The sequence below is a fragment of the Ipomoea triloba genome, chromosome 9 (assembly GCF_003576645.1).
Source record: "Ipomoea triloba cultivar NCNSP0323 chromosome 9, ASM357664v1".
Lineage (NCBI taxonomy): Eukaryota > Viridiplantae > Streptophyta > Magnoliopsida > Solanales > Convolvulaceae > Ipomoea > Ipomoea triloba.
Window position 1 is genome coordinate 29,539,938 of NC_044924.1, and position 25,934 is coordinate 29,565,871.

At 33.2% G+C, this 25,934-nt stretch overlaps 3 protein-coding genes across 3 annotated transcripts; all 3 read left to right on the plus strand.

Moving 5' to 3' along the window:
- Window positions 1-10,216: 10,216 nt before the first annotated feature.
- LOC116030643 (germin-like protein subfamily 1 member 18) lies at window positions 10,217-11,122 on the plus strand. The gene is made up of 2 exons (XM_031272952.1): window positions 10,217-10,343; window positions 10,437-11,122. The coding sequence occupies exons 1-2, from the start codon at window positions 10,220-10,222 to the stop codon at window positions 10,997-10,999; spliced, it is 687 nt and encodes a 228-aa protein (XP_031128812.1). The 5' UTR covers window positions 10,217-10,219; the 3' UTR covers window positions 11,000-11,122.
- Window positions 11,123-14,173: 3,051 nt separating this feature from the next.
- LOC116030639 lies at window positions 14,174-16,716 on the plus strand. Its single transcript, XM_031272947.1, has 4 exons — window positions 14,174-14,259; window positions 14,350-14,473; window positions 14,599-14,664; window positions 16,176-16,716. The coding sequence occupies exons 3-4, from the start codon at window positions 14,638-14,640 to the stop codon at window positions 16,572-16,574; spliced, it is 426 nt and encodes a 141-aa protein (XP_031128807.1). The 5' UTR covers window positions 14,174-14,259; window positions 14,350-14,473; window positions 14,599-14,637; the 3' UTR covers window positions 16,575-16,716.
- Window positions 16,717-20,175: 3,459 nt separating this feature from the next.
- LOC116030669 (germin-like protein subfamily 1 member 18) lies at window positions 20,176-21,210 on the plus strand. Its single transcript, XM_031272984.1, has 2 exons — window positions 20,176-20,336; window positions 20,620-21,210. The coding sequence occupies exons 1-2, from the start codon at window positions 20,213-20,215 to the stop codon at window positions 21,180-21,182; spliced, it is 687 nt and encodes a 228-aa protein (XP_031128844.1). The 5' UTR covers window positions 20,176-20,212; the 3' UTR covers window positions 21,183-21,210.
- The last annotated feature ends 4,724 nt before the right edge of the window (window positions 21,211-25,934 follow it).

Sequence of the window (25,934 nt, forward strand, 5' to 3'; positions counted from 1 at the left end):
AGATTGCATTTGATTTATTTTTATTTTATTTTCCACCAAAGCTTACTTCTATGCACATGAAAAGTTTGAAAATGAATTATTTCAATTGTCCTAAGTAATTTAACTATAGAATTAAAATATATATATAATTAAACTTGAACCAAATGAAATTATTTTAATTTTATTATTATTTTTAATTGAAATTCAATTCAAAACAAATAAAAAATTTAAAAACATCTATAATATTAAAATATTAAATTAAATAAAAGATTTCAATTATATATATATATATATATATATAGGATTGCGTTCAGGTGCGAACTGGCCGCCCAGGAGAGAACTGCGAACGAATCACAGCGCGCCACGTGTCCGGAATGTAGTTGCACCTAACGTTATAACTAGGTGCACGTCATGTTATAACTAGGTGCACATAGGTGTACCCAGGTGCATAAATGTTAACAAGGTAAATTACTTGCACCTGCAAGTGAAAATAGGTGCACACGTGCAAGTAAAATGTATTACAAGTGCAAGTAAATTATACAATGAGCATCAATACTAAGTGCACCTAATGTTATAACTAGGTGCACCTAATGCTATAACTAGGTGCACATAGGTTACACCCAGGTGCATGAATGTTAACAAAATAAATTACTTGCATAAGTGCAAGTAAAATGTATTGCAGATTCAAGTACAATGTATTACAGGTGCAAGTGAATTGTACAGTGAGCATCAATACTAAGTGCACCTAATGTTATAACTAGGTGCACTTAATGTTATAACTAGGTGCAACCTATGTTATAACTAGTTGCACCTAATGTTATAACTAGGTGCACTTAATGTTATAACTAGGTGCAACCTATGTTATAACTAGGTGCACCCTATGTTATAACTAGGTGCACCTAGTTTGCACCCAGGTGCATGAATATTAACAAGGTAAATTACTTGCATTTGTTAGTGAAAGTATTTGCGAAAATAGGTGCATGAATATTAACAAGGTAAATTACTTGCACTTGTAAGTGAAAATAGCTGCGAAAATATGTGCACTTGTAAGTGAAACTAGGTGTACTTTTAAGTGAAACTAGGTGCACCAAAGTTCCAGTTATTTACGAAAATGCCACCGCGTCATTTTTTTAAAATTGCATCTGATTCGTTGATCTGGACACGTGGACGACTGTGGAGCTTTCTCATTTCCTACCTGGGCGAGAGTTCGCACCAGAGTGCAACCCTATATATATATATATATATATATATATATATATATATATATATATATATATATATATATATTAGAATTTAATTTTAATTACGTACATTAATATAATATGCCTTTGAATTTAAAAACAAATTCCAACATGATGAAGGTATAAAATGGTAAATTATTTGTATGAGCATAGTCTCGAATTATGTACATTAACATAATATAATAATATTTTTTTGAATACTATAATATACATCATGTAGTAATTTGATTGTTGAATTTTTTTTTATTTTTTTTGAATATTATCATGAGAGGAATTTAATTACGTACATTAACATAATATATTAATATTTTTTTGAATACTATAATATACATCATATAGTAATTTGATTATTTACGAATATAAAATAAAAAAAATACGCAAGATTAAAATATTTTGAACCATAATTGAATTGCATGGTATAATAACTATAATTTTGTTTAATAATTATTACTTTCCGTGTGACTATTTTGTTAATATATGTACATAAATAAGGAATGGTAAGGAATGGAATGGAATAAAATATTTCATTACTTTTTGTGTATAATAAGGAATGGAATCATATTTTGAATATTTTGTTAATATATGTACATAAATAAGGAATGATAAGGAAGGGCATTATTTACAGCTTGCCGTATTCCTCAATTAATGATAAGGAATTATTATGTAATATTATGTTGATTGATTTCAAAAATTTTTGACTAAAATGAGCGGGAAAGCTAGCACTTCTGTTTATATATATATATATATATATATATATATATATATATATATGACATGATATGAAATTTTTTTTTCATCATTATATATATTATATGCATCATGCTGTGATTAAGGTTGCAAAAAAGGTTAGGCATTCACTAGGCGCTAAGTGTCTAGGCGGTCAATTTTTTTTTTAATTTAGTAGATTTTAAAAAAACAATAATTTAAAACTTGTTAATTATAAACTATTTAAAACTTTAATAGTTAGTACTAAAATATTAAATATTAACCTAAAAAAACATCTAGAATTTTAAATTGAATAAAAGATTTAAAGAATCAAAACGCAACACAAAGTATTAATATACTTCATTTCGAATTTTCTTTTTTATTACATTTTTTAGGTTTGCCACCGATTTGAACAATTTAGGGTCATTTCACCCAAAAAAGTGTTGGTTTGAGCGAAATAACCCACTTAAAAAAACACAAAAAAAAAAGTAATAACTAACTAGTAGTCTAAGCGCCCGCCTATGGATGACAATTTCAATCTATCCCGCTGATATCCACCCGAGTCCACCTCGCATAGGTCAAATTTTTTTGAGTGATAGTGGGTGGTAGGTCGGGGGTGTGTCTTAAAAAAGTAAACCCGCGATGGGTCGGGTTGGATTCGGGTTTTATGTACAAAATCCGCGCCTAGAACCCAACCCGACCCACCATGTGTGTGTGTATATATATATATATAGTAAAATAAGTATTAGTTTATAGTTAATTATAAAAGTTTCAATAACTTTTTACTATTTTAATATCTAAAATACTAAGTTTATTTTTAATAAATTGTAGTCAAGTGGCATGTATTGATTCTGCCAAATGGGAGGTCATGAGATTGAGCCTGAGTCATTAGTATAAAAAAAAAACTACTAAGTTTATTTTTAATAATTAAAAATTTAGTTATTATATTGGAATAGTTATATTATTTTATGTTTTAGTATAACTAATGAATTTTATTATTTATTTATGTATAATTAATTTAAATATTATTTTGAAAAAATAATAAGTTGATAAGTGGTGGTACCGGTGGTGGGCACCCTCACCCGGTGGGGTGGGCATGAATTTTGGAAAAGTCCACCTGATGCGGGTTTGAGGTGAGGGTGTGTGGAGAAAATGTAAGATGGGTCAGGTGATGGATGTAGCCCTCCCCGACCCATTGCTTTCCCTAGGCCACTGCAATCTAGTCGGCACCTAGGCAGCCCTTGAATGACAATTCTACCAAAATTCTAGACGGCCGGCGACCGCCTAATGCCTAGACACCGATTAATCGGCGCTTAGGTAGGATATTTACAACATTGACTGTGAATTTAATCAATAATTAAATTTTGTGACTCATCACTCATTAAATAAACAGAATTGTCTTTCAAATTTACATCTTGAAAAGCTATTATACTATTTGCTTTTTAACTTGATTTAACAATTCAACAACAACTCTAAAAAGTTAAAGATCATTCCAAATATTCTATATCCCGGCCAAACAGCACCACAATCTTTTTTTTCAATTCATTAAAAACAAGTTGAATCCCTCAAATAATGAACTTTGAGCCAAACAATCTAAAGCTCCAAACAGTAGAGGGTGGTTAGAAACAGGAATGGCTAATCACCAATTTTAACAAAGTCCAAGTAGGTGTTTGTTTTCTTCGTTGAGATAGAGCACAAAGATCTCTTTTTAATTATAAGTCAAGATCCTACGCCGATCCCTAAGTGCACTCAATTTGAAACTCTTTTATGCATACCACTTTTGTTTCTTCATGATAATGATTTTAACAGTCAACACATTTTTTTTTTTTGGGATAATTCTAGATTTCCATCGCTATTCTGACATGTAAAGTCACTTTGTTTTGAATTTAGATGCATGATAAGATATCATATTTTATTTGTTTATATATATATTTTAAAAAAATATATTATATATGTCAGTTCAAATACAATTGCTCTTGATAAAATGAATTGAAGTGTTTATAGAGGGTAATATGCAATACGTTTGATTCGTGAGAATAGGTATGGAATAGAATGACATTATCGAAAATTGGCCTAATTCATTTTTGTTAATGTATTTTGTTTCCGGGAATGAGCTATTCCCCTTGCATGGGGAATAGCTATTTTAGGTCACCTGACATTAGGCTATTCCGATCCTAAGTTCTTGGGTAGGGGCAGATTTATGAATTTTTCTGAGGGGTAAAATTCAAATGAATACAAAATTGTTTATGAAAAAAATCAAAATTTGATATTAAACAAATATATTGTGGGTAAAAAGAGTTAGATTAAAGTCCCTTAAAAAATGTATACGTCAAAAATGCCAAAATGTGATATAAAGCACAAATATATTAAAGGTAAAAAAAAAAAAAAAAAGAAGCTAAATAAAGCCCCTTCAAAAATGCATATGACAAAATATAAAATTTTGATATGAATCACAAATATATTTAGGGGAAAAAAAAGTTAGAATAAAATCCCTCCTTACTTGTGAAGGGGTAGAAAAAGCAAAAATAAAGTAAGTTTGGGGCTCAAACCTATGATCTAACCTATCGAATTTTAAAATTCCCCCAACTAAGCTAGCTAAACACTTATTAACTTAAATATGCATTTTGTTTTTATATATAACTTACTATTATGTGTGTGTGTGTATATAAATATAAGTATAAATAAATAAATATATATATATATATATATATACACACACACACACACATTCATATGTATAAAGGGGTGGGGAGGGATGAGGGGGGCAACTACTACATAAATGCACCCCAATGGTTCCCAGACATGCTTGGAGGACCTTGCAGTACATTCCTGTCCATTGTAGTGCATTCGTATAGTAGTTGCACTGCAATTCTTGAATAGTTTGTGGGTTACGTTCACACGTTAAGGCCGATTCGTACCTGAACACGACTTTTATACATACATACATACATACATACATGCATACATACATAAATATATATATATATGTGTGTGTGCGCGCGCGCGCGCTCATTTTGTTTTTATATATAACTAACTGCTATATATGTATATATATACATCCATATATATAGGGGGTAGGGAGGGGTGAGGGGGGAAACTACTACATGAATTCACTCAACAACTCCCCGACATGTCTAGAGGACCTTGCAGTGCTATCGTGTCCAATGTGGTGCATTCATGTAGTACTTCTGGTTCCCACGTCAATCGATTCGGACCTGAACGCAACCTACAATATGCTATATATATATATATATATATNTATATATATATATATATATATATATATATATATATATATATATATATATATAAGAACACAAACCACACACCTAAAGTTTTTAAATGGTGCACCATCAATACACTAACTATGCACCTTAAGTATACAAACAAAGCACCTAAGTGCACAAACCACGTACCTTAAGATAAGAATACAAACCACACACCTAAAATTTTTAAATGGTGCACATTCAGTACACAAACTACGCATCTTAAACACACAAATAAAGCACTTTAAGAACACAAACCACACACCTAAAGTTTTAAAATGGCGCACCTTAAGTTTCAACACTGACGTACCTTAAGCATACAAATCACGCAACTTAGAAGGAAAACAACACACCTTAAGAAGGAAAACCACGCACCTAAAGCTTTAGGTTGACGCACCTTAAGTTTCAATACTGACGCACCTTAAGCACACAAACCACGCACCTTAAGAAGAAAAACTACGCACCTTAAGAAGGAATACCACGCACCTAAACAACCGCACAACCGCACCAGAGAATGGCCACCGCACAGGAACACACACACACACTTCGATCATGAATAATAGTACACTAGGTACCATCACTATTTAAATGATGATAAAAATGTACAGTCACTATTTAAAGGTGTTCACTAGGTAAACTTCAATCATGTATAATAGTACACAAATCACACAAGAGAGGTAAACTACACTAAGAAGAACACATGTGGGGTGGCTATGTGGACTTAATTGAGAAGGTATTGACAAAAATCAAATTCGTGATCTTCTAATTCGAAAGTCACGTTCCACTCACTTGACCACTCCTTTCGAGTTCAATTATTTGGTCCTAGCAACTGGAAGGGGATCAAGGATAAGTATTGACTGAAAAATTAATTAGATTAGACTTAAGAAGAAGATGGAGTATAGTAAGAGTCTAATAGAGGTGCATTGCATTTTCAAGGAAAAAAGGTTATATTTTCTATGTCGAGTTTATTTAAAGAAACTTGATTCAAATTATTTACAATTTACTTTTTGTAATATTTATTTTAGCATTACTTCAATAAAATATAAATATTTTAAAAGTCATATTAAACCCTAAAAATCCAAATTTTGTTCAATAAACAAAAAATTAAATTAAAAAAGCTTTTAAAAAAATAAGCAAAGAATTTTTTATTTTTTTTTTGCTTAAGTAATCACTATATATACCATATATACATGTGTCTATGGGCGCACACTTCATTGTATTCTAAGATTCTCTTTGTTATAACCATTTTGTAATTTGTCATCGAGTCTAGTTTGCTAGTTAGCATGTTCAAACTATAGCCCTTTTGACTTGTAATGGGATAAGTATTTGGATACAAAATTGGAATTGGATGGAGGGTAAGAGTTTTATGAGAGCGCACATGTACTAAGTTACTCTTAAAGAAAAGTCAAGACTCTTAAAAAATTACTACTTTATTTTAATTTAGTATTATTTGTGTTGAACTCACGAGTACACTACATTCCAAAATTATATTATTTATTACAACGTAACTTCTAATTTGTCATACAGTTAAGTTAGCTAGTTAGCATATATGTTCAAACTAGCTATATTGACTTGGAAGGGATAAGTATTAGCTGTAAAATTGGACAAAAGATAAAAATTTTAAGAGAGTTGTACGGCTTTCCCCTTAAAAAATGAAAAAAAAGTTAAGATCCATTGAAAACAACTACTTTTAGCCTTGTATTATGTGACCAAGCTTAAGCTCACACTACATTTCAAGATTCTCTTTGTTATATTTGTTTATTTGTTATGTAGTGAAATCGGCTAGTCGACCTTGACCAAACTAGCTATTTTGACTTGTATATATTGCACTGATTTTTTTTTTTCATTTTTATTTTAATTTGACTATATACATACAATGTACTATATCATATACAATCAAACAATGACTATATACATACAATGTATTATATTATACAATCAAACAACTAATGAAACCATATTACAAGAGATGAGTGAGCCAGAAAAACAAATTCTAATAATCTCCAAAATGAAAGATAACTCAAAGGTTGTTGTTGTTGTTGTTGGTTCTTTGCAATATTTCTATTTATTACTGGACTAATTCAAATATATTGTATTATCCATTATTTCTTGTATTATTCTATATTTTTATGTATACTTGTTATGACATTTATTTAAATCAATATTCTATATTTATATGTGTACTTGTTACGACGTATATTTAAATCAATATAAGTTAGTGATGGTATCAAAATAAAATATTTTAATTTAGGTAAGACTTTTTGGTTATGTTGAAAATATTTATTACCAAGATTTTGCTCCTATCGAATTGCCAGACAGTGTGTGATCTAATTAACGGGTCCTCGGTTAATTTATCCTATGTAGGTTGTGTGATCAATGAGTGCAGAGACTATCAAAGACACTTTAAAGTAGTGTCCATTAAATTTATTTCTAGATCAGTGAATAAATATGCTCATGTTTTAGTAAGGATGGCTCGTTCTCAAACTGGTCTTTCTATTTGGATTTTTTCTATTCCTTTGTATTGATTACTGAACGATTGATTTAATAAAGTTTGGATTTTTCCTTTGAAAAAAATCAGCCAAATTGTAACTCAATTGCTCTAATTAATCCACTAATTAATCTAACTATTTTACACGTAGCTCATTATAAAACTTATATATCAAAATCACAATATTTTATCTCATTATCATTTTGATTAAAAAAATGACGGCGGTCCGGTTTTCACGGCCATTAGTATCTGAATTTTTTTTTTCTTTCTATCTATAATGTTGGACATGACAACAATATGAGTGGATGTAGAAAGAGAGCAAATTGTCAAACAAAATGTGATAGCATATATACCTCCCAATCATTATTGTGTGTCATGGTACACAGTTCTACGCAGTTATGTAGACCATATTATCAAATACTCCGTAATATGTATTCAGTATATAAATAATATATTTTAGTATATTAAAAATGTACATTTAAAAAAAGTACATTATTATTTGAGTACTGAAAGTAGATTATTTTGTATAATTTATATTCAGTACACAAATAATATACTTTTAATTAGTATACTAAAAATATATTTTTTGTTATAATTCAAACAACACTGTAATTTGCCTATACTTCCCAAATCAGTGGATCTTTCTTTAGAATAATGTCAAAATTTTTCACTGCTTTCGTCTATCGTAAATTTTGGGTTCACTCCCTAATGTCTCATGGAGTCATCATTTTGTTTTCTTTGATAATTTTAAACAGATGACAATCATGTGATAAACTCAATTTACGCGCTTAATTCTTCTATATTTTTGTTTAGATTTTGAGTTTAGATTAAGCATTTGAGTTTAATTTTGTTGGGTGGAGATTTGGGAGACCGATCGAGCTCAATGTTTTGTCATTGAAATGTGACGCTAACTACTGTGCACGTGTAAAGAAATAAAGTTGCATATTCACTACTACTTATAATATTTGATTAGTGATAAATGTTTGATCTTGACAAATTCTATTGCAATTTGAGTTAATTAATTACTCGTATTATTATAAAATTAAAATTAGTAGAATCTTTGGATTAATTTACAAATTAAAAATGAACCTTAAGTTGGTGGTTGAAGGTGAGACATGATCCATAATATAATAGTTGCGAGCAAAAATCAAGCAAGACTCTGTATCACTAAAACGTATTTCACAATTTATATCCTCTTAATATCTCCAAGGTATGAGGTAGGGGCTCTCAAATTTAGGGTTTAAACCTAACATTGGGGACTCCCCAACACAACAATAAAATCGAAAACTAATATTGGTAGTCTAAATGAAGTGGTTAAATAGTCTAGATTTACATATTAACAATTTTATAAATATTTTTAGAACTAAAAATGCATATTTTATTACATGCATTACTCATTCGTATGAAATGTCCTCTTGCATCTCATTTCACCTCTATATATGAGCGTGTTTAACGCTGTATTAGTCCCAAACAAAATATAATTAATTATTATCTCATAGATCAGGTTCATTTTGTATTATAGATCTTGATCCAAATCGATATTCAAATGATGTCTCAATAATTAACATATTATATACATTCATTTAATAAATTATGTTTCTACCGTTAACATATTATATGTCTATAGTTAACATATTAACTACAATTAAAATATTATATAATTAACATATTATGTATATATAGTTAATGTATTGTGTCTGTAATTAATAAAATATGAGTTTGCAATAACATGGTATGTATTTTAACTTATTTATATATACATAATCTGTTAATGACAATAACATAATATATTAATTGCAGACACATAATTTGAGATCCATAATGGAAGGGGGCAATCATTATTGTGTAGACCATACTATCAAATAATCTACATTCAGTATAAAAATATTATACATTGTATTTAGGGGATGTAAATTATTTGTGTACTAAATGTACATTCAGTACACAAATAATATACAATTAGTATATTAAAAATGTATTTTTTATTAAGGTCTACACAGCACTATGTGGACCATGGTCCACACAATAATATGCCCGAAGGTGGACCTTGGTCAATAATCAACATAATAAATCAAATGGCAGCCCAAGATTATTATTACGGCCCAACAAGAACATTACTGCCCAACCCACAAATCATTGTGAATAAATTAGGAAGAAAATGATTAGGTCTAACTAATGATGATTAAGGACTAATTGAAAACAAATCTAATCCAACTGCTATATCTAACCTTAAACAGCTCTTGAAAGTATCACAGGATACTAATAAATTATCAAAATTTTGACTAAAGAAACTTCTAATTTATCATCATTGGCACCAACTTAACGAACTTTTCATAACAAAATCCTTGCAGTTTGCCAACCATATTAAAGAAATAACACAAATCCCAAAACATAGAGAAGCCCCAGTCTGCTAGCTGCATGGAACAATATAATTCACGACAATTGTGCTATAAATACCAGCCCATATTTGCCTAATTTGTCAACAAAAACACAAACGTTATTTTATAATTGTTATATCTTAACTCAAAAATATTTGAGATATGACTATGAGATTCATAGTTGTCGCCATTGCTATGGTGGCTTTAACATCTTCATTTGCCCATGCATCCGATCCAAGCCCTTTGCAAGACTTCTGTGTTGCAGTTAATGATTCTGTGGCTGCCGGTAAGTTGCTAAACTATATATCATGATTGCTGAAAAATATTTGGAGATATTCCAACTATTGATTTAATTGCAATTGTTACAATTTGTTTGTAGTGTTCGTGAATGGGAAAATATGCAAGAATCCGATGCAAGTTGTAGCTAATGATTTCCTCTTTAGAGGTCTAAACATGCCCGGAAACACATCAAATCCACTTGGATCAATGGTCACACCCGTAAATGTCAACAACCTACCAGGACTTAACACACTCGGCATCTCACTAGCCCGTATTGACTTTGCACCAAACGGCCTCAACCCACCTCACACACATCCTCGAGCAACTGAGGTTTTGTTTCTTTTAGAAGGCACTCTCTATGTGGGATTCGTCCTGTCAAATCCTCCGCCGGGCATGAAGAACCCTCTCTTCACCAAAACATTGGTAGCAGGTGATGTATTTGTGTTCCCACAAGGCCTCATTCATTTCCAATTCAATGTTGGAAAGGGCAATGCAGTTGCATTTGCTGGACTAAGTAGCCAAAATCCTGGAGTTATCACTATTGCAAATGCTGTTTTCGGTTCAAATCCACCCATCAATCCTCAAGTTCTCACTAAAGCATTCCAAGTTGGGCAAAATGTGATTAACTATCTCCAAGCTCAATTTTGGTATAACAACAACTAGGGGATCGGAAGAAGCTAGCTAATTAATGATTATCCTTCATGGGTATATTTTGTTTAAAAAAATGCCCTCTATGTGGCACCTATTATAGTTGTTTTGATTATTGAAGTTCAATTTTATGTAGTACTAGTATATGTTCGGTGTTGATTGTTGTTGAATAACATAATGAATTTGTTACTTTCGTTGTTATTATTCATCAAATCTTTGTCCTATGCCAACTTTTGGCAATGAAAAATATTTGCATGACAAAATGTTATAAATTAAAATGTTAAACAAGTGGCCAAAGACATTGTGGTCAAGCAGCATAACTATGATTTTTTCAAATGGGAGGTTAAAGATTTGGACCGCAATGTGGACATTAACTCTTTGTGCTTGAATAGGTTAAAAAAGTATGTATAGAAAGATACATCATTGTAATACAGTCAATAATACTAAAAAAATATTAAACAAGTGCAAGACTCAAAATGCATGTTAGATGGCAAATTATATATGCCATGTGTTACTATTAGTGAAAATAATTACTGTCCCAGTTAAATTACCTTTTTTTTTTTTTGAAAAGAAATTATTTTCTTTTAATAATAACAAATTTAGCACAAAATTAAATACATGAAAATGAAAATCTTCTGATATTCAATACAGGCAAGCCTTTCTATTTTGAAAATTTGTTGATATGTCTTATTTCCTCAAGTCCTGCAAAAAGCTTTACCTTCAATCATGTTTTTTATTCTTCAATCAGAGTTGGAGCACGATTCATTAAGGAACAAAGATTTGGAGAACAATTTGGTGAAGAGGGAGAAACACCAGTATAGTTTTATAGTAGAATGAAGTTTGTACGCGGCTAAAGATTCTACTGCATTCAATTTTTTGCACAGATTTCAAGAATGATGCATATCATGCCAAATTAGGAAAGGCTGTTAAAGTCAATAAAATTCGTTTCCTAGACTAAGTGTCTAGACATATTTTCAGCACATCGAATCAACTACAACTTCAACGGTCAAGGTTAGTTGTAGATCAAAATTGTTTCTCTCCAATGGAAATTTTTTTTATCATCTATAAAAAAGGTATGAAGACGTAAAGAAAAAAAAAGATATAGAAGTTATAATGACATTGCGGTAAAATTGAGAGACAGAAGAAAAATATACTTCAATTCATATTACACTAATCTTCATAGATCCATCAAGAAAAATATTCTAGCAACATACATATACTTGAAATCTTCATAGATCCATCAAGAAGAAAAATACACTAATCTTTCTTAACTCACTGCTGGAAAATGTTCATTTTCCGACCTCCTTTCCGACCACCCAAAAATTTAGTCGCAAAAAGCGATTTTTTTTTATTTTTCCGTCAAAAAATTGTGTTGGTCGGAAAGTGGTCGAAAATTCCGACCAAAATAGTCGTCGGAAATATTTCAGCTGTTTAAATTTTATAATTAGTATTTTTACCCAACCACCTTTGGTGGTCGGAATTTACTTATATATATATAATGCTATAGATACTTAGGAAAAAAAAAATAAAAAGATAGGTTCCCTAGTCATAGTCAGACTCCATCGCCGCTGCACGCTGCTCAGACTCCGTCGGCTTTCTCGTTGCCATATCCTCGCTGTTTGCTTGTTTTTCGTCGTCGTCGACGTCATAGCTGTTTCTCATCGCCCGTGCCTTATCTGCTATAGGTTAGTTCTATTCCTAATTCCATTTTTCTCTAAATCTGAAACCCTAATCCCAAATCCCTATTTCCATTTATCAAGAGAATATCAGCGTAAAAGGGGATTGAAGCTGCAGAAAATGGATTATCAACGGCGCAGAAGGGAATTGCAGCTGTTGATGAAGAGAGTGAAACGGCGGTAAGCTTCAGAGCATTAGCAGAAGCTAGCGCTGGTGAGCTTCGGCGGTGATCCTCTTATTCTTGGATTTCTCCTAAGCTGCAATCAATTTCTTAAAACCACAGGTACATTCTCTTGAAACTCAAATGCACTTTGAATAGTTCATCTCTCTGCAGGTTAGATTAATATCTTTAGTGTTATATTTTATACTTTGGATTGAGAAATTAATATCTTTAGTGTTATATTTTATACTTTGGATTGAGAAATTGAGACTTGTCCTGTTATATTTTATACTTTGGATTGAGAAATTGAGACTTGTCCTTTTACTCTATCCTAAGGATTCTGCATTGTTTTTTAGACAGTTTTCCTTTGGAGATTTTCTATGTTTCTTTGATCAATAAAAGGGAAATGGCTCAATTGGTGTCATTAACATGTTATTTTCTTAGATATCAGCCTAGCTTGTGCACCAAATATTCCCCATTATGCAATAAGGAAATAAAGCAGTTGGTATAATGAAGGCTGGCTAGACCTTTGGATGTCTCCTTGGCCTCGCTACGGGTATTTGTGTTGCCGCATTTAACCGCAAGGTTAGTTCAGAATTTTAATTTTAATTTTAATTTTTGAACTGTTTTTTCTGCTGAATTTAGATTATTGTTTGATTTAGCTGTGCTCAATTGTGAAAACATCATCTTTTCTACTAGAGTTCTAGAAATTTAGTTGATTTAGAGCTGCTATTTTTCTTGAAAGTGTGTGTCTGTGCTTTTTTTTTTTTTTTAAATAATCCAATTGGCTGATGTGTTTCTGGTTATAATTGTATTGTTAAAAAAAAAAAAAAAAAGAGAAGTTGTTCTATTGATATGCAAGAATTGCATTTTAAAGGTGGAAGTATTGAAACTTGACTTAAAATTTTACCTGATACACCTATATGGTGCAATGTAAAGTGGGGGAGAATTTGCAAACACTGAGATGCTGCTCCCCACTTGAACATGTACTTTAAGTTTTGGATTGCTTGTCAAATTGAAATCCAAGTATGCCTCAACATATGCAAGTAAGTTGGGAGATCTGAGAATTGTGTCAGAGATAATATCTGCTTTCTGAAATAAAATGAACAAAATCACAGTTTTACATACTATGGTTGTTTATTTAGTGTCTGCAAATTAATATGTAACATGTTTTATAGTTATTTAACAGTGCATCCAAAATCATTTGTTCATTTGGTTATGTGCTAGTGCTAATCATCCCCAATCAATTACTTGCTTCTTCATCCTTAAACTTTTTTCCTTTTACTTTTTGCTATGATTTGTGGTCAGTTGAGTCCTAATTTAAAGGTACTCATGTATTTGATTGTAGATGATGGACAAACCCAAAGACAACACCTTCTTCAACTACGCTGGCTGCTGGTTGTACTGCAATACATAAACCATCTGAACTAGCTTCAATGTGAGTCTATATCCTCTTAATTTTATTGTTATCTAGTGTTGTCATACTATTTTGGTTTTTAACTTATAATAACATATTTGTCAATTTCAATACATGTTTGGAGTTGGGTGAAGTGTGTAAAGAGGTTGGCCTTCCTCCTGGTGCCCTTAACATTCTAACAGGGTTGGGACAAGAAGCAGGTGCTCCTTTGGTGTCTCATCCTCATGTTGACAAGGTTTGCTGCTTTTGGATTTTCTCATTTCATTAGTGTATATTTATCATTGTTTCCATTGACTTGACATTTTATTATACCATGATTGTGGGGCTTAATCCTTTTAATCTTTTTGCAATAATGCATAGATTGCATTTACAGGCAGTAATGCCACAGGGCTTAAAATCATGACTGCTGCAGCCCAGCTTGTCAAGGTATGTTAACCTCTTTTGGTGTTCTTTGATAGTAACTTTTATTTTTGAGTTTTTAGGTAAGATTGATTCTTTCTTTCTTTTTTTATTTTCATTTACAGCCAAGATTGATTCTTTCTTTCTTTTTTTATTTTCATTTACAGCCCGTAACACTTGCGCTTGGTGGCAAAAGCCCTATAGTTATATTTGAGGATTTTAGTGACCTTGATAAAGGTTTGGCCTTTTCCTAAACCAAACATTGTAAATCGCTTGATAGAGTTTTTTATGCCCCATTGGCTGAAATCTGTTCTAGTGAACAGAAATATGCTTATGCCTGAATTCATGAACAAGTTAATCTGAACTATATCCATTTGCATTCTTTCCTTGGTCCTCCTCAAGTGTTTGCCTGATTTTAGACCTTAAAACTCAAAACGGGAAATGTAAGAAGATAAGTAAGAGCAAAGCAGCAAGCAATGCAGTTACTGTGTTTACTGGATGCAGATTTGGTTATGAGTGATTACTCTCTCTCTCTCTCTTCAAAATTCATGTAATGTGATTCTATGCACATTCAGATCCCTTTATATGTTTGCCTTACGTGAAATTTGAATGGGTTTTGGATATAATCAATGAGTGGCTTTTATGTGTTAGTCTTTAATGTTTTGTGATGATGTTTTGTTTAATCTTTTTCAAATATTTCTCAATTTATTCTTGATAGTGATAGTAAATTAGTAATTGCTTGAGAATGATAAGAATACATACATGTCAATATGAAGCTTATGATAACAATGATGAATGAAAATGTCTACAAGTGTGGGTGCTGGATTATCTCGAATTTCTAAATCTATTGAACATAGAATTCAATCCCAGCTTAATGTGTTGAAGTTTCATGTAGTATGCTTAGATGCTTTAAACACATAATTTAAATTTATTTATATGCTTAGATGCTTTAAACACAGAATTTAAATTTCGGTAGCACCTGTACTTAGATGCTTAGATGCTTTAAAGAATTTATTTATATGCAGCTAACACTGGTGAATAAAATCTACAAATATTGTTTGCAATTGTGATTGGCTTATGTAAAATTGTAAATTTAAATTTGGCAATTGCTGATGTTGAATGTATGTGTTGAGTATTAATTCTTCTTAGGGGACAATGATATCAAGCAGGTGATTTAGGAATTCGAAAAGGGTATTTTAGAGGAACATTGTTGTAGGTCGGCTCTCTGATGGGCATTTGTAGGAATGATTATTTTCTATGGTTGAAAACCTTTGCACCCTTTCTATTCCCCCTACTGTTTTCACCTTCCTCCAGATAACTACTTATACAGGCCTTAATGCAATGTAAGCCTTGTATACTGGTTCCCTGCTTTAGGGTAAAGTTTTTTACTGTTTTGATCTCTCAGTAATGCCATCCACCATTCAAACTTTTAGGCCTGTAGTCATTTAGCATGTGGTTGAATTGGCAGTGGTGGGCATAGTATATTGCTTGTAGTCTGTGGATCTATTATGAAGCTATTTCTTGTTTTATTTTTTCAGGAAACTGTGACCAACTTGAAGCAAACACAACCTCAAGTGGCAGAATCAGCAATGTGGTTGGAGGCCACTGGTGGTGTGAGGAAAGGGGGGTACGTTGCAGGATTTGGGTCGAATACCGCACACTACTTCCCCGAGGCTATGATACACAGGAAATCCAATATTGGGTCATCAACTTCACATTCATCTTGCGAAGCTCGAATTAAGCAATTAGAGGAGCAAAATCAAGTGATGCAACAGCAGCAACAAGATATGCATGAGGAAAATCGGAGGATCTGTGATATCGTTCAGAAAATGGAAGCAACACTTGCCCACCTTAGTGCAAATCTTGGTAGTCTTGATCAAGATCCAAACAAAAATAGCTCCAATGATGATACACTAGCCCCCTCTAGTCAAGATTAGATAGCATATTATTTGAATGATTTGAAAATTTGTTTTGGATGGTGAAACATAGCTACAAACAATAGCTGTAATTTTGATAGTGAAGCAACTGCTACAGTTTGGATTTAAATGATTCTAATGTTTGATTCCCTTCAATTGTTAATATTGTGGTGTTGAATTTAAAATTGTAGTGTTCAAATTTGTATTATTATAACAGGATTTTTAGGATATTTGACAATCGTAAATGCAGTAAGATTTTTGTTAGTAAATACTACCGACCACCATGGTGGTCGGTAATTCAAATTTTAATTTTTCTCAGGAAATCTTACCGACCACCGGTGGACGGACGGTAATTCCGACCAATTGCCGACCACCAGTGGTAGGAAATAGTTTTCCTTATCCGACGATTTCCATCTATGTTTTCGACGTCCTAAAAGAGAAGTCGGTAAATCCGACCACCTTGACTAGTGGTCGGTAATACCGAGGGCTTTTTTTCCGAACCCATAAAGTGGTCGGTAAGTTGGTCGGAAACTGTATTTCCGACCGGAAATTGCCCTTTCCGACCACTTTTTGGTGGTCGGAAAAATGAATATTTCCAGCTGTGACTCTCAAAAGTTTAAGGAAAATTATTTTCTTCATATTACATTCTCTATTAAGTGTAGACAGATGAGAGTAACAAAGGAGTTATAAAATCCTGAGATTAGCGCTGGCTTTGTGACCGTGTTTATGAACACTAAGCATTAGTTTATAATTTCCGTATCTAACATTGTATGAGCCCAAAATAAAAGAGTGAAGTGATGATGAGTGACAAATTCAACTATATTTTAGGGGCACTTGGTGGCTATTTGAGTTTAGTTTTGTTGTTATTCTGTTTAAAATGCCTTGAATTGTGATGAAATTTGATTAAGGACTAACTTTGAGGCAAGTTTATATTTTGTAGAAAATTGGGGTTTAAAAAAAAAAGGCTAAAATGGATAAAATGGAGCAAAATAATGAAAGAAAGCAAAATCCTATTATTATGAGCTTGATTACGCACGTAACAATACTCGTAGCAACCATTATCAGAAGTCCATTCCTACTATTACGATCTTTATTACGCTCGTAACAACAGTCATAGCGAGAAGCATTAGAAAGTCAGTTCTTCTACTACGAATGGAGTTACACATGTAATAGGCTTTGTAACATAGAGCATCAGAAATCCAATTTTGCCACTACGAGCAGTGTTACACTCGTAATGAGTTGCATAGTATGTGTTGGTACAAATTAATTGGCATATGTTATTGTATTGGCATATAAAATTAAACAATGTTGAGAAGCAAATACTAAGGGAATTATGAATGCAAAATATGATGTGTGGTACAAAAGAAAAAGAATTGAGAAAATGAAATGGCAAATGCAAATGAATACGTGGAGTAAAATGAGGAATATGATGTGTGGTACAAAAGAAATTGGACAAAAGGAAAACATCAAGTGTACGTGTGCAGTGTGGCACAAAATGTGGAAGAGATTTTAAAGAAAGGCTGGCATGAATTAGTCTTCAAAAAAAATGTGTGATCAAGATTAATTCTCTTTCTCACATCCATGCAACATGCCTGATAATGGGATGGACTTCCTAAAAACAAGGGTCTACAAGCACTATAAAAGGGAGTCTTGTAATGAGATCAAATCGAAGTTTCAGGGAGTAACAATTCAAGAGTCATTGACTACACAAAAGAAACTTCAAATGTTCGGGACTAGAAACGAGTACTAAATTTGGAGAAGCAGCTCTACGCAGTACTAGTACACCTTGTGTCAAAATCCAGGTTGGCATACAATTTGTGTAATTGATAGATTAGCTCAAATTGTATTTAAAATTTTCTTACTGAGTTATTGTATAAGGTTGGCGTTAAAATAGGTGGTAGGCCTAGTTTTGTAAATCGGTTGAACCTTGTACTTGTAAAAACCAGCGGGTTGATCTAGTGGAAAATTTTGGGCGTGGCCCCGCAAAGTAGGAGTGTTCTCCGAACTGCGTTATTAAATGATTGGTGTACTTATTTGGTGCGTTCATATTTTTACATTATATCTATTAGGAATATTATCAGGAGTAATTGTTTCTTACCTAATTCCCTAGTTAAATATAGCATATATTCATTGGAATTCTGCATTACATACTTACAGTAGGCATCATCAGAATCTTAGTCATATTGTTACGAGACGAGTTATGCACGTAATGAGCCTCATAACGCAGGTATATCCAGGAACTATATAAAAGCGGAAAGTTTGAATTTTTAGGGGAGTACTTTCTAGGTTTTTCTTAGACTAGTTTTTAATTTATTCTCATATTTTCTTTTTGAATTTTAAACAATTTTAGCTTTCAATACTTGTCAATTTCACTTTACAATAGATAAGTCTTTCTTCCTTTACAATTCTTGCAAAATTTTCTTGTGTTTTGATTATTTTGTCTTGTGATCTTGTGCTTATGATTGGATTGTGCTTTCCTTATTAAATTCCTTGTTTTATCATTTATGATGTGCGAGTAGAGGCCAAAGGAGGGTGATAGGGATCTACACTAGAATTTTTGGTGTTGCATGTGGTCTTGATGTGATGATATTATTATTGATCAACATGATTGAGTCTCGATTAGGAAGTGACAACCTAATCTAGGCTCGAGGGTTGATCAATCATATTTGGTCTTTGAGAAAAAGGAAGCATGGGATGTCTAGGAAACCAAGTGTTCGATAAAATGTCCCTTAGCCATTTATGAGGCATGAGAATGTCGTTAAATACTCTACGGGTGTGAAATGACCTTGAAAAAGATTTCCTCCTAATTAATATGGCATCCTTTATCAAATCAATTGAATCTCTCTCTTATTCCCCGTTCAATCAAGGTTCCTAATCCTAGTTGAACTTTCTATTCCCTCCATTTTTTCTTTTATTGTGTTATCCTATTTCTTCCCTTATTACTTTAATTATTGCACTCTCTAAAGTCTAAACTCTTTGCTTGGAGTAGATTTCCCGTAATAGAGCTAGTACCTCGTGTTCGAGAAACAAACTACTCAACTCCTATTACCGGCCCGGTGAGAACGAAATCCAATGTGATCGAGAATACCCTCTCACACAATCCTACCTTTCACCACTCACAAAGTACTAAAAAAAAAAAAAAATTTAACCAATCAACAAAATAAATCAAATGGCAGCCCAAAAATATTAATTATTACTGCACAACAAAAATATTACTGCCCAAGAAGTCAGACATTAACCACTAAATCAATGTGGATAATTAGGAAGAAAATGATTAGGTCTAACTAATGATTGGGACTAATTGAAAACAAATTTAATCCAACTGCCATTTCTAACCTTAAACAGCTCTTTGAAAATATCATAGGGTACTGATAAATTATGAAAATTTTGAATAAGAAACTTCTAATTGATCATTTGAAGAGATCATTGGCACCAACTTAACGAACTCTCTAATTTTATTCTTAAGAAACGGCTTGCAGTTTACCAACCATATTAAAGAACTAACACAAATCCCAAAACATAGAACCCCAATCTACTAGTTGCGCGGAAATATTCATGAGAATTGTGCTATAAATAGTAGTCCATATTTGTCTAAGTTGTCAACAAGAACACAAAAGTTATTCTACCATTGTGATACCCTCACTCAAAATATCTTAGATATGGCTATAAGATTCATAGTTTTCACCATTGCTGTGGTGGCTTTAGCATCTTCATTTGCCCATGCATCCGATCCTAGCCCTTTGCAAGACTTCTGTGTTGCAGTTAACGATTCTATGGCAGCCGGTAAGTTGCTAAATTATATATCATGATTGCTGAAAAATATTTCGAGATATTTCTGTTAGGATCAAACACTTACCACTACATCAAAAGATATAACTAGTAATGAATGCGCAACTTTATTTCTTTATACTTTCGTAGTAGATAGCGTCAGGTTTTGATAATAGGGTGCTAGACTCGATTCTCAGAGCTGCCACTCAACAATTCTCATCATTGATTTAATTAAAGTTCTAATCCATGGAATCTAATGTATGTTTAATTACAATTGCTATATTTAACTTTTTTGTAGTGTTCGTGAATGGGAAAATATGCAAAAATCCGAAGCAAGTTGTAGCTAATGATTTCCTCTTTAGAGGTTTAAACATGCCCGGAAACACATCAAATCCACTTGGATCAAAGGTCACACCTGTAAATGTCAACAACCTACCGGGACTTAACACACTCGGCATCTCACTAGCTCGTATCGACTTTGCACCAAACGGCCTCAACCCACCTCACACACATCCTCGAGCAACTGAGGTTTTAGTTCTTTTAGAAGGCACTCTCTATGTGGGATTCGTCCTGTCAAATCCTCCCCCGGGCATGAAGAACCCACTCTTCACCAAAACATTGGTGGCAGGTGACGTATTTGTCTTCCCAGAGGGCCTCATTCATTTCCAATTCAATGTTGGGAAGACCAATGCAGTTGCATTTGCTGGACTAAGTAGCCAAAATCCTGGAGTTATCACTATTGCAAATGCCGTTTTCGGTTCAAATCCACCCATCAATCCTCAAGTTCTCACTAAAGCATTCCAAGTTGGGCAAAATGTGATTAACTATCTCCAAGCTCAATTTTGGTATAACAACAGCTAGGGGATTGGAGGAAGCCAATTAATGATTATCCTTCGTGGGTATATTTTGTTTAAAAAATGCCGTATATGTGGCACATATGATATTTGTTTTGATTATTGAAGTTGTTTTATGTAGTACTAGTATATGTTCCGTGTTGAATTTGCATTTTATGTAGTACTAGTATATGTTCCGTGTTGAATGTTGTTGAATAACATAATGAATTTGTTACTTTTGTTGTGATTATTCATCAATGTTGTGTGTCATTTAACACCAAATAATAAAACTAAACTTAGTAAGTTCAAGTTGATGTCACTGGAAGTTCTGAGTTAATTACTACTTTTCTAAGTCCTGATATACAATACAGGACTAGCCGCGCCCTTGCTATTTTGAAAATTTGTTGATGCCTTATTTCCTAAGGCCTGTTTTGGCCTGGTAACATAATTCGCTTACCAACTAATTTTAACTTGTTTGACCGCTTATTAGTTGTTTGACTGGGTTAAACAACTAATATGAATGATTAATTAATTTTTTTTTTTGTAACAGCTTATTACTATTAACTTGTCAAATCCACTATATCTTCAATCAGGTCTTCTATTCTTCAATCATCTTCATCAAAATTCTCGATCTCGATTCCTCAATTCCTTCAAACCTTCAGCAAACATCCAATCCTTCTAATAAGACCCCCCTGCATATTCTTTTTTTTGAAACACCCCCCTGCATATTCTATCTCCCCTTTTTTGGGTAAAAACTTCAGCACAAAACTATTTTGAGCAAATAGTCAGCCATCAACGGATTTAATGTGTCTTTATGGGAGCTGTTTCCCTGAGTTAGGATGTCACTTAAATGCTAGCACCGATGTTGGTTGAGGATGTTTCAATCGAAGTTTTAACACCCTCTGGAACTGATCTCGACTATTATGTCATTGTTAAAATTTTACATTTAGTCATATTCTTTTAATTTTGTCACATTGCATACTTCACTTTTATTTGTTTGTCATTATTACTCCCTCATTTATATTTTTGTCATATCACCATTTAATAAATAACAAATTGTCATTTTGGTCCACTGACTATAGGGTTCCTATTAATTTGCATCCACGACTTTCAAAAGTGGTAATTGCATACCATGACTTTTCAATTTGTATCAATTTCGGTCACTCCGGCCAAATTGGCAGCCAAATGTCGCCGGATTCTCTTAATCCCTCGTTTTGGCTTAATATAAGGGGCAAAATTGTACTTTCCACTGTGCAAAATAACCCAACCCAACCCCTATCCCCAAACCTGGTTCAGCTTAGTCCCTCTATCTTTTGACCCGGATTATCTTCTCTCTTCTCTCTAGTCTGTATATTTCTGCAAAATTATCCGGCGAAATTCTTCAGACGAAGGTGAAACTGAACAAAGACTGTCAATTTTAGATATATCCATCTCAGTTGCCACTGATACATCCTTCATGGAAGTTTGACGTGAAAAATTCTTCTTTAACATCATTTTTTCTGGGCTTGATCGCCCGCTTAGGTTTCCATTTTCAAAGCGGTTTGCAGTGTTATACTTAGTTGAGTAATCAAAATGATCCTGCAATGGTGATCCTGCAGGTGGTGGAGACACTTTGTCCTTCATGGGCAACTCAACAGGGTTGGAATTTATTGTTGTAGCAACCGAGGCAACAAGGTTGCCCTCCTCTACTGACATTGAGGAAGATTTAGAACGATGGCTCCTCACCTCCATGGACTTGACAGAACTTGCCTGCCCTGTTGAAAGCGATCTGTGCTCTTCATCCATTGCATGGAAATCGTATATGGAATTGTCAAAATCTTCAGAGGAAACAATCGTATTGGGTTGGTTTATGTGATACGCAGCGGCGACGCAACCGCATTTTGAATTGCTTCAGCCTGCGTACAAAGGTCGTTGTGGTCAACCCCGAGCTGAAGAGAGGCTTCTCCGCCGTTTGAGGCGGCGGTGGGGCGGCGAACTGGAAGCTTTGCGGAGAGCGTACAAAGAGAACTGGAAGCTTTGCGGAGAGCTTACAAAGCTTTGCGGCGAATTGCGTACAAAACTCGGCGGTTTATCAACGATGGAGCTTCGTTGGATCCCGACAAAGAGAAACTCAAAGAGGTAACTGAATCGGCGACGGTCGCCGATGAAGACGACGTTTCCATCGTCGGAAAAACTGGAAGGAGCGGGAGATTCCGATTATGGCGATGGGTTTCTAGATATGGTGGCCCACTTATTGCTGAACCAGGTTTGGGGATAGGGGGTTGGGTTGGGTTATTTTGCACAGTGGAAAGTACAATTTTGCCCCTTATATTAAGCTGTAATGGAGGGATTAAGATAATCCGGCGACATTTGGCCGCCAATTTGGCCGTAGTGACCAAAATTGATACAAATTGAAAAGTCATGATATGCAATTAATACTTTTGAAAGTCGTGGATGCAAATTAATAGGACCCCTATAGTCAGTGAACCAAAATGACAATTTGCTCTTTAATAAATTAAAGAAGGCTAACATATAATTTTATCATTCAAGTCTTTTGCCCAAACATGTAATTGCTCTCACTCTCTTGTAAACTCTTTTAATTGAACAATTATATTAAATATTAGACATATTTAAAAATGGTTAAGTAACAAAATTTTAAAAGGAAGAAAAATTGTGACAAACAAATGAAAGTCAATAACGTAATGTGAAAAAATTAAAAGAGCATTACTAAATGTTGTTGATAGGGATTATACGAGTATGACCGGGAATCTACGGGAACGATCAACATCGATCCCATCTAGACTACTTCCTAGTCTCCCAGTTAGGCGCGACCTCGAAGACTATACTTGTGATCAGTATGATAAAGATATTGATTCACAAGCTTTCTAGATCGACCTCCCAGACTAAAGGAGTAGTCAATTCACGTCCTATCTTCTTTTCAATCTTCTCAAGACACTTGGCGTAACCTCCCTGACCGACGAACCCACACCCTGCACTTGTAAGACATGTTGAAACCCCGACATGTATCCTTGAACTTGCCTATATAAGGCATATTTATTATTGGTACATGGGACTTTTTGAACTTCTCTCATACCCAGATCAATTTGATCCACATTCACCCCAAGTTACCCATTTCGCATCCCGAGATAAAGGGAATTATAATAGTACATGGTTAATATCACCCGTGGAGTTATACACTCTTTACGTCGTCAAGAAGTATTTGTTATATCCGTGGCAATGCCACAATAGCTAGTTGATGACTAAATGTGGCAATTACACTATATAAGGTTCAAATAAGAACGCATCCCCTCGTAAAAAAAACGTGTAGACACATCCACTCCCTTCATCTTGAGAAATCAAAGACTATGATCTTATCATTACTAACTAAGGGTAAACGTGCAATTCATTAAATTCACAATTAATCAAATGACAACTATTTATTTAAATTTATAAAAAATAATCCAAAATACAAGGAGCACAAGATCTTGATAAATGGATGGTGTGGATATGTTCACACTGTTTACCGCGGTTGTTATTACTTGCATTTCAAAGTTCATGTTATTTACAAAAATGTAACCAATTTTTTTTTTTAAATTGCTTTTGATATGTTTGATCTTTCCGGCCAAATAGACAGTTCTGAATGATTCCTAATTTTCTCATGCCCTCAAATTCCATGAATTAGTCATAAATTTGGGATCAAGATATGGTCATTGATCTTGTAAAATCTATGTTTCATTTTAGTCCACAATTTTCATATGAAGACTAGTTTGGGTGTGTAGTGTTCAACATTATATGAGGCCAAAATAAAATATTGAAGCACAAAATTAAAATTAAAGCAATCAACAAGTCAAATAAAATGGCAGTCCGCAGTTCTACATTAACACACAGATCATTAAATTGTGAATAATTAGGAAGAAAATGATTAGTTCTAACTAACGAGTAACGATGATTAGGACTAATAGGAAACAAATTTAATCGAACTACTATTTCTAACCTTAAACAGCTCCTTTAAAATATCAGAGGATATACTGCTAAATTATAAAAATTGACTAATTAAGAAACTTCCAAAATTATTTTCATTAATTTTATCTAAAATCGTCTTTATCATTTCAAGAAATCATTGGCTCCTACCTAACGAAATTTCCATAATAAAATTCTTGCAGTTTACCAACCTTATTAAAGAATGAATATAAATCACCACACATAGAAACCAATAGTTATACCGTGGACCATGAGTCATGGCTGATACTGCATTTGTGTTGAACTGATACTGCAGTTGTGTTGAAAGGGAACTGTAGTTGCGCGAAACAGAGACCGTTTCATTCGTCTGGACTGCAATTGTGTTGAACGGATGAAAGGCCTTTGTTCCGCGCAACTGCAGTTTTCTTTCAACACAACTGCAGTATTAGCCGTGACCATGGTCCACAGTATAATTTGCGCATAGAAACAATCATTATACCATACAAGGTGAACCATTGAGATAAAGTTTATTTTACTTATTTATTTATTTAATACAACCGAACCTGTGACTTCCCACTTGGGAGGGGCACAAAGTGCCTTTGAGCTACAAATTACTTGACAGATAAATTTTATTTTTAGTATACTAAATATTTATTTTTAATACATTAAATATAATGTTCATTTTTGTATACTGAATGTTCATTATTTAATATATTAAAAATGAACATTTACTCCCGATCCACAATATAATTTGTCACATAGAAACTCAGTCTGTTAGTTGTACGGAACATTTCATGATTTGTGCTATGAATAGCAGCCCGTGTTTGTCTAATTTTTCAAC

Coding starts and splice junctions, on each gene's coding strand:
- LOC116030639 (XM_031272947.1), top strand. CDS start 14,638: ATGACTGCTGCAGCCCAGCTTGTCAAG. Junction 14,665..16,175: donor CTGCAGCCCAGCTTGTCAAG/GTATGTTAACCT, acceptor TTATTTTTTCAG/GAAACTGTGACCAACTTGAA.
- LOC116030643 (XM_031272952.1), top strand. CDS start 10,220: ATGACTATGAGATTCATAGTTGTCGCCATTGCTATGGTGGCTTTAACA. Junction 10,344..10,436: donor TAATGATTCTGTGGCTGCCG/GTAAGTTGCTAA, acceptor ATTTGTTTGTAG/TGTTCGTGAATGGGAAAATA.
- LOC116030669 (XM_031272984.1), top strand. CDS start 20,213: ATGGCTATAAGATTCATAGTTTTCACCATTGCTGTGGTGGCTTTAGCA. Junction 20,337..20,619: donor TAACGATTCTATGGCAGCCG/GTAAGTTGCTAA, acceptor ACTTTTTTGTAG/TGTTCGTGAATGGGAAAATA.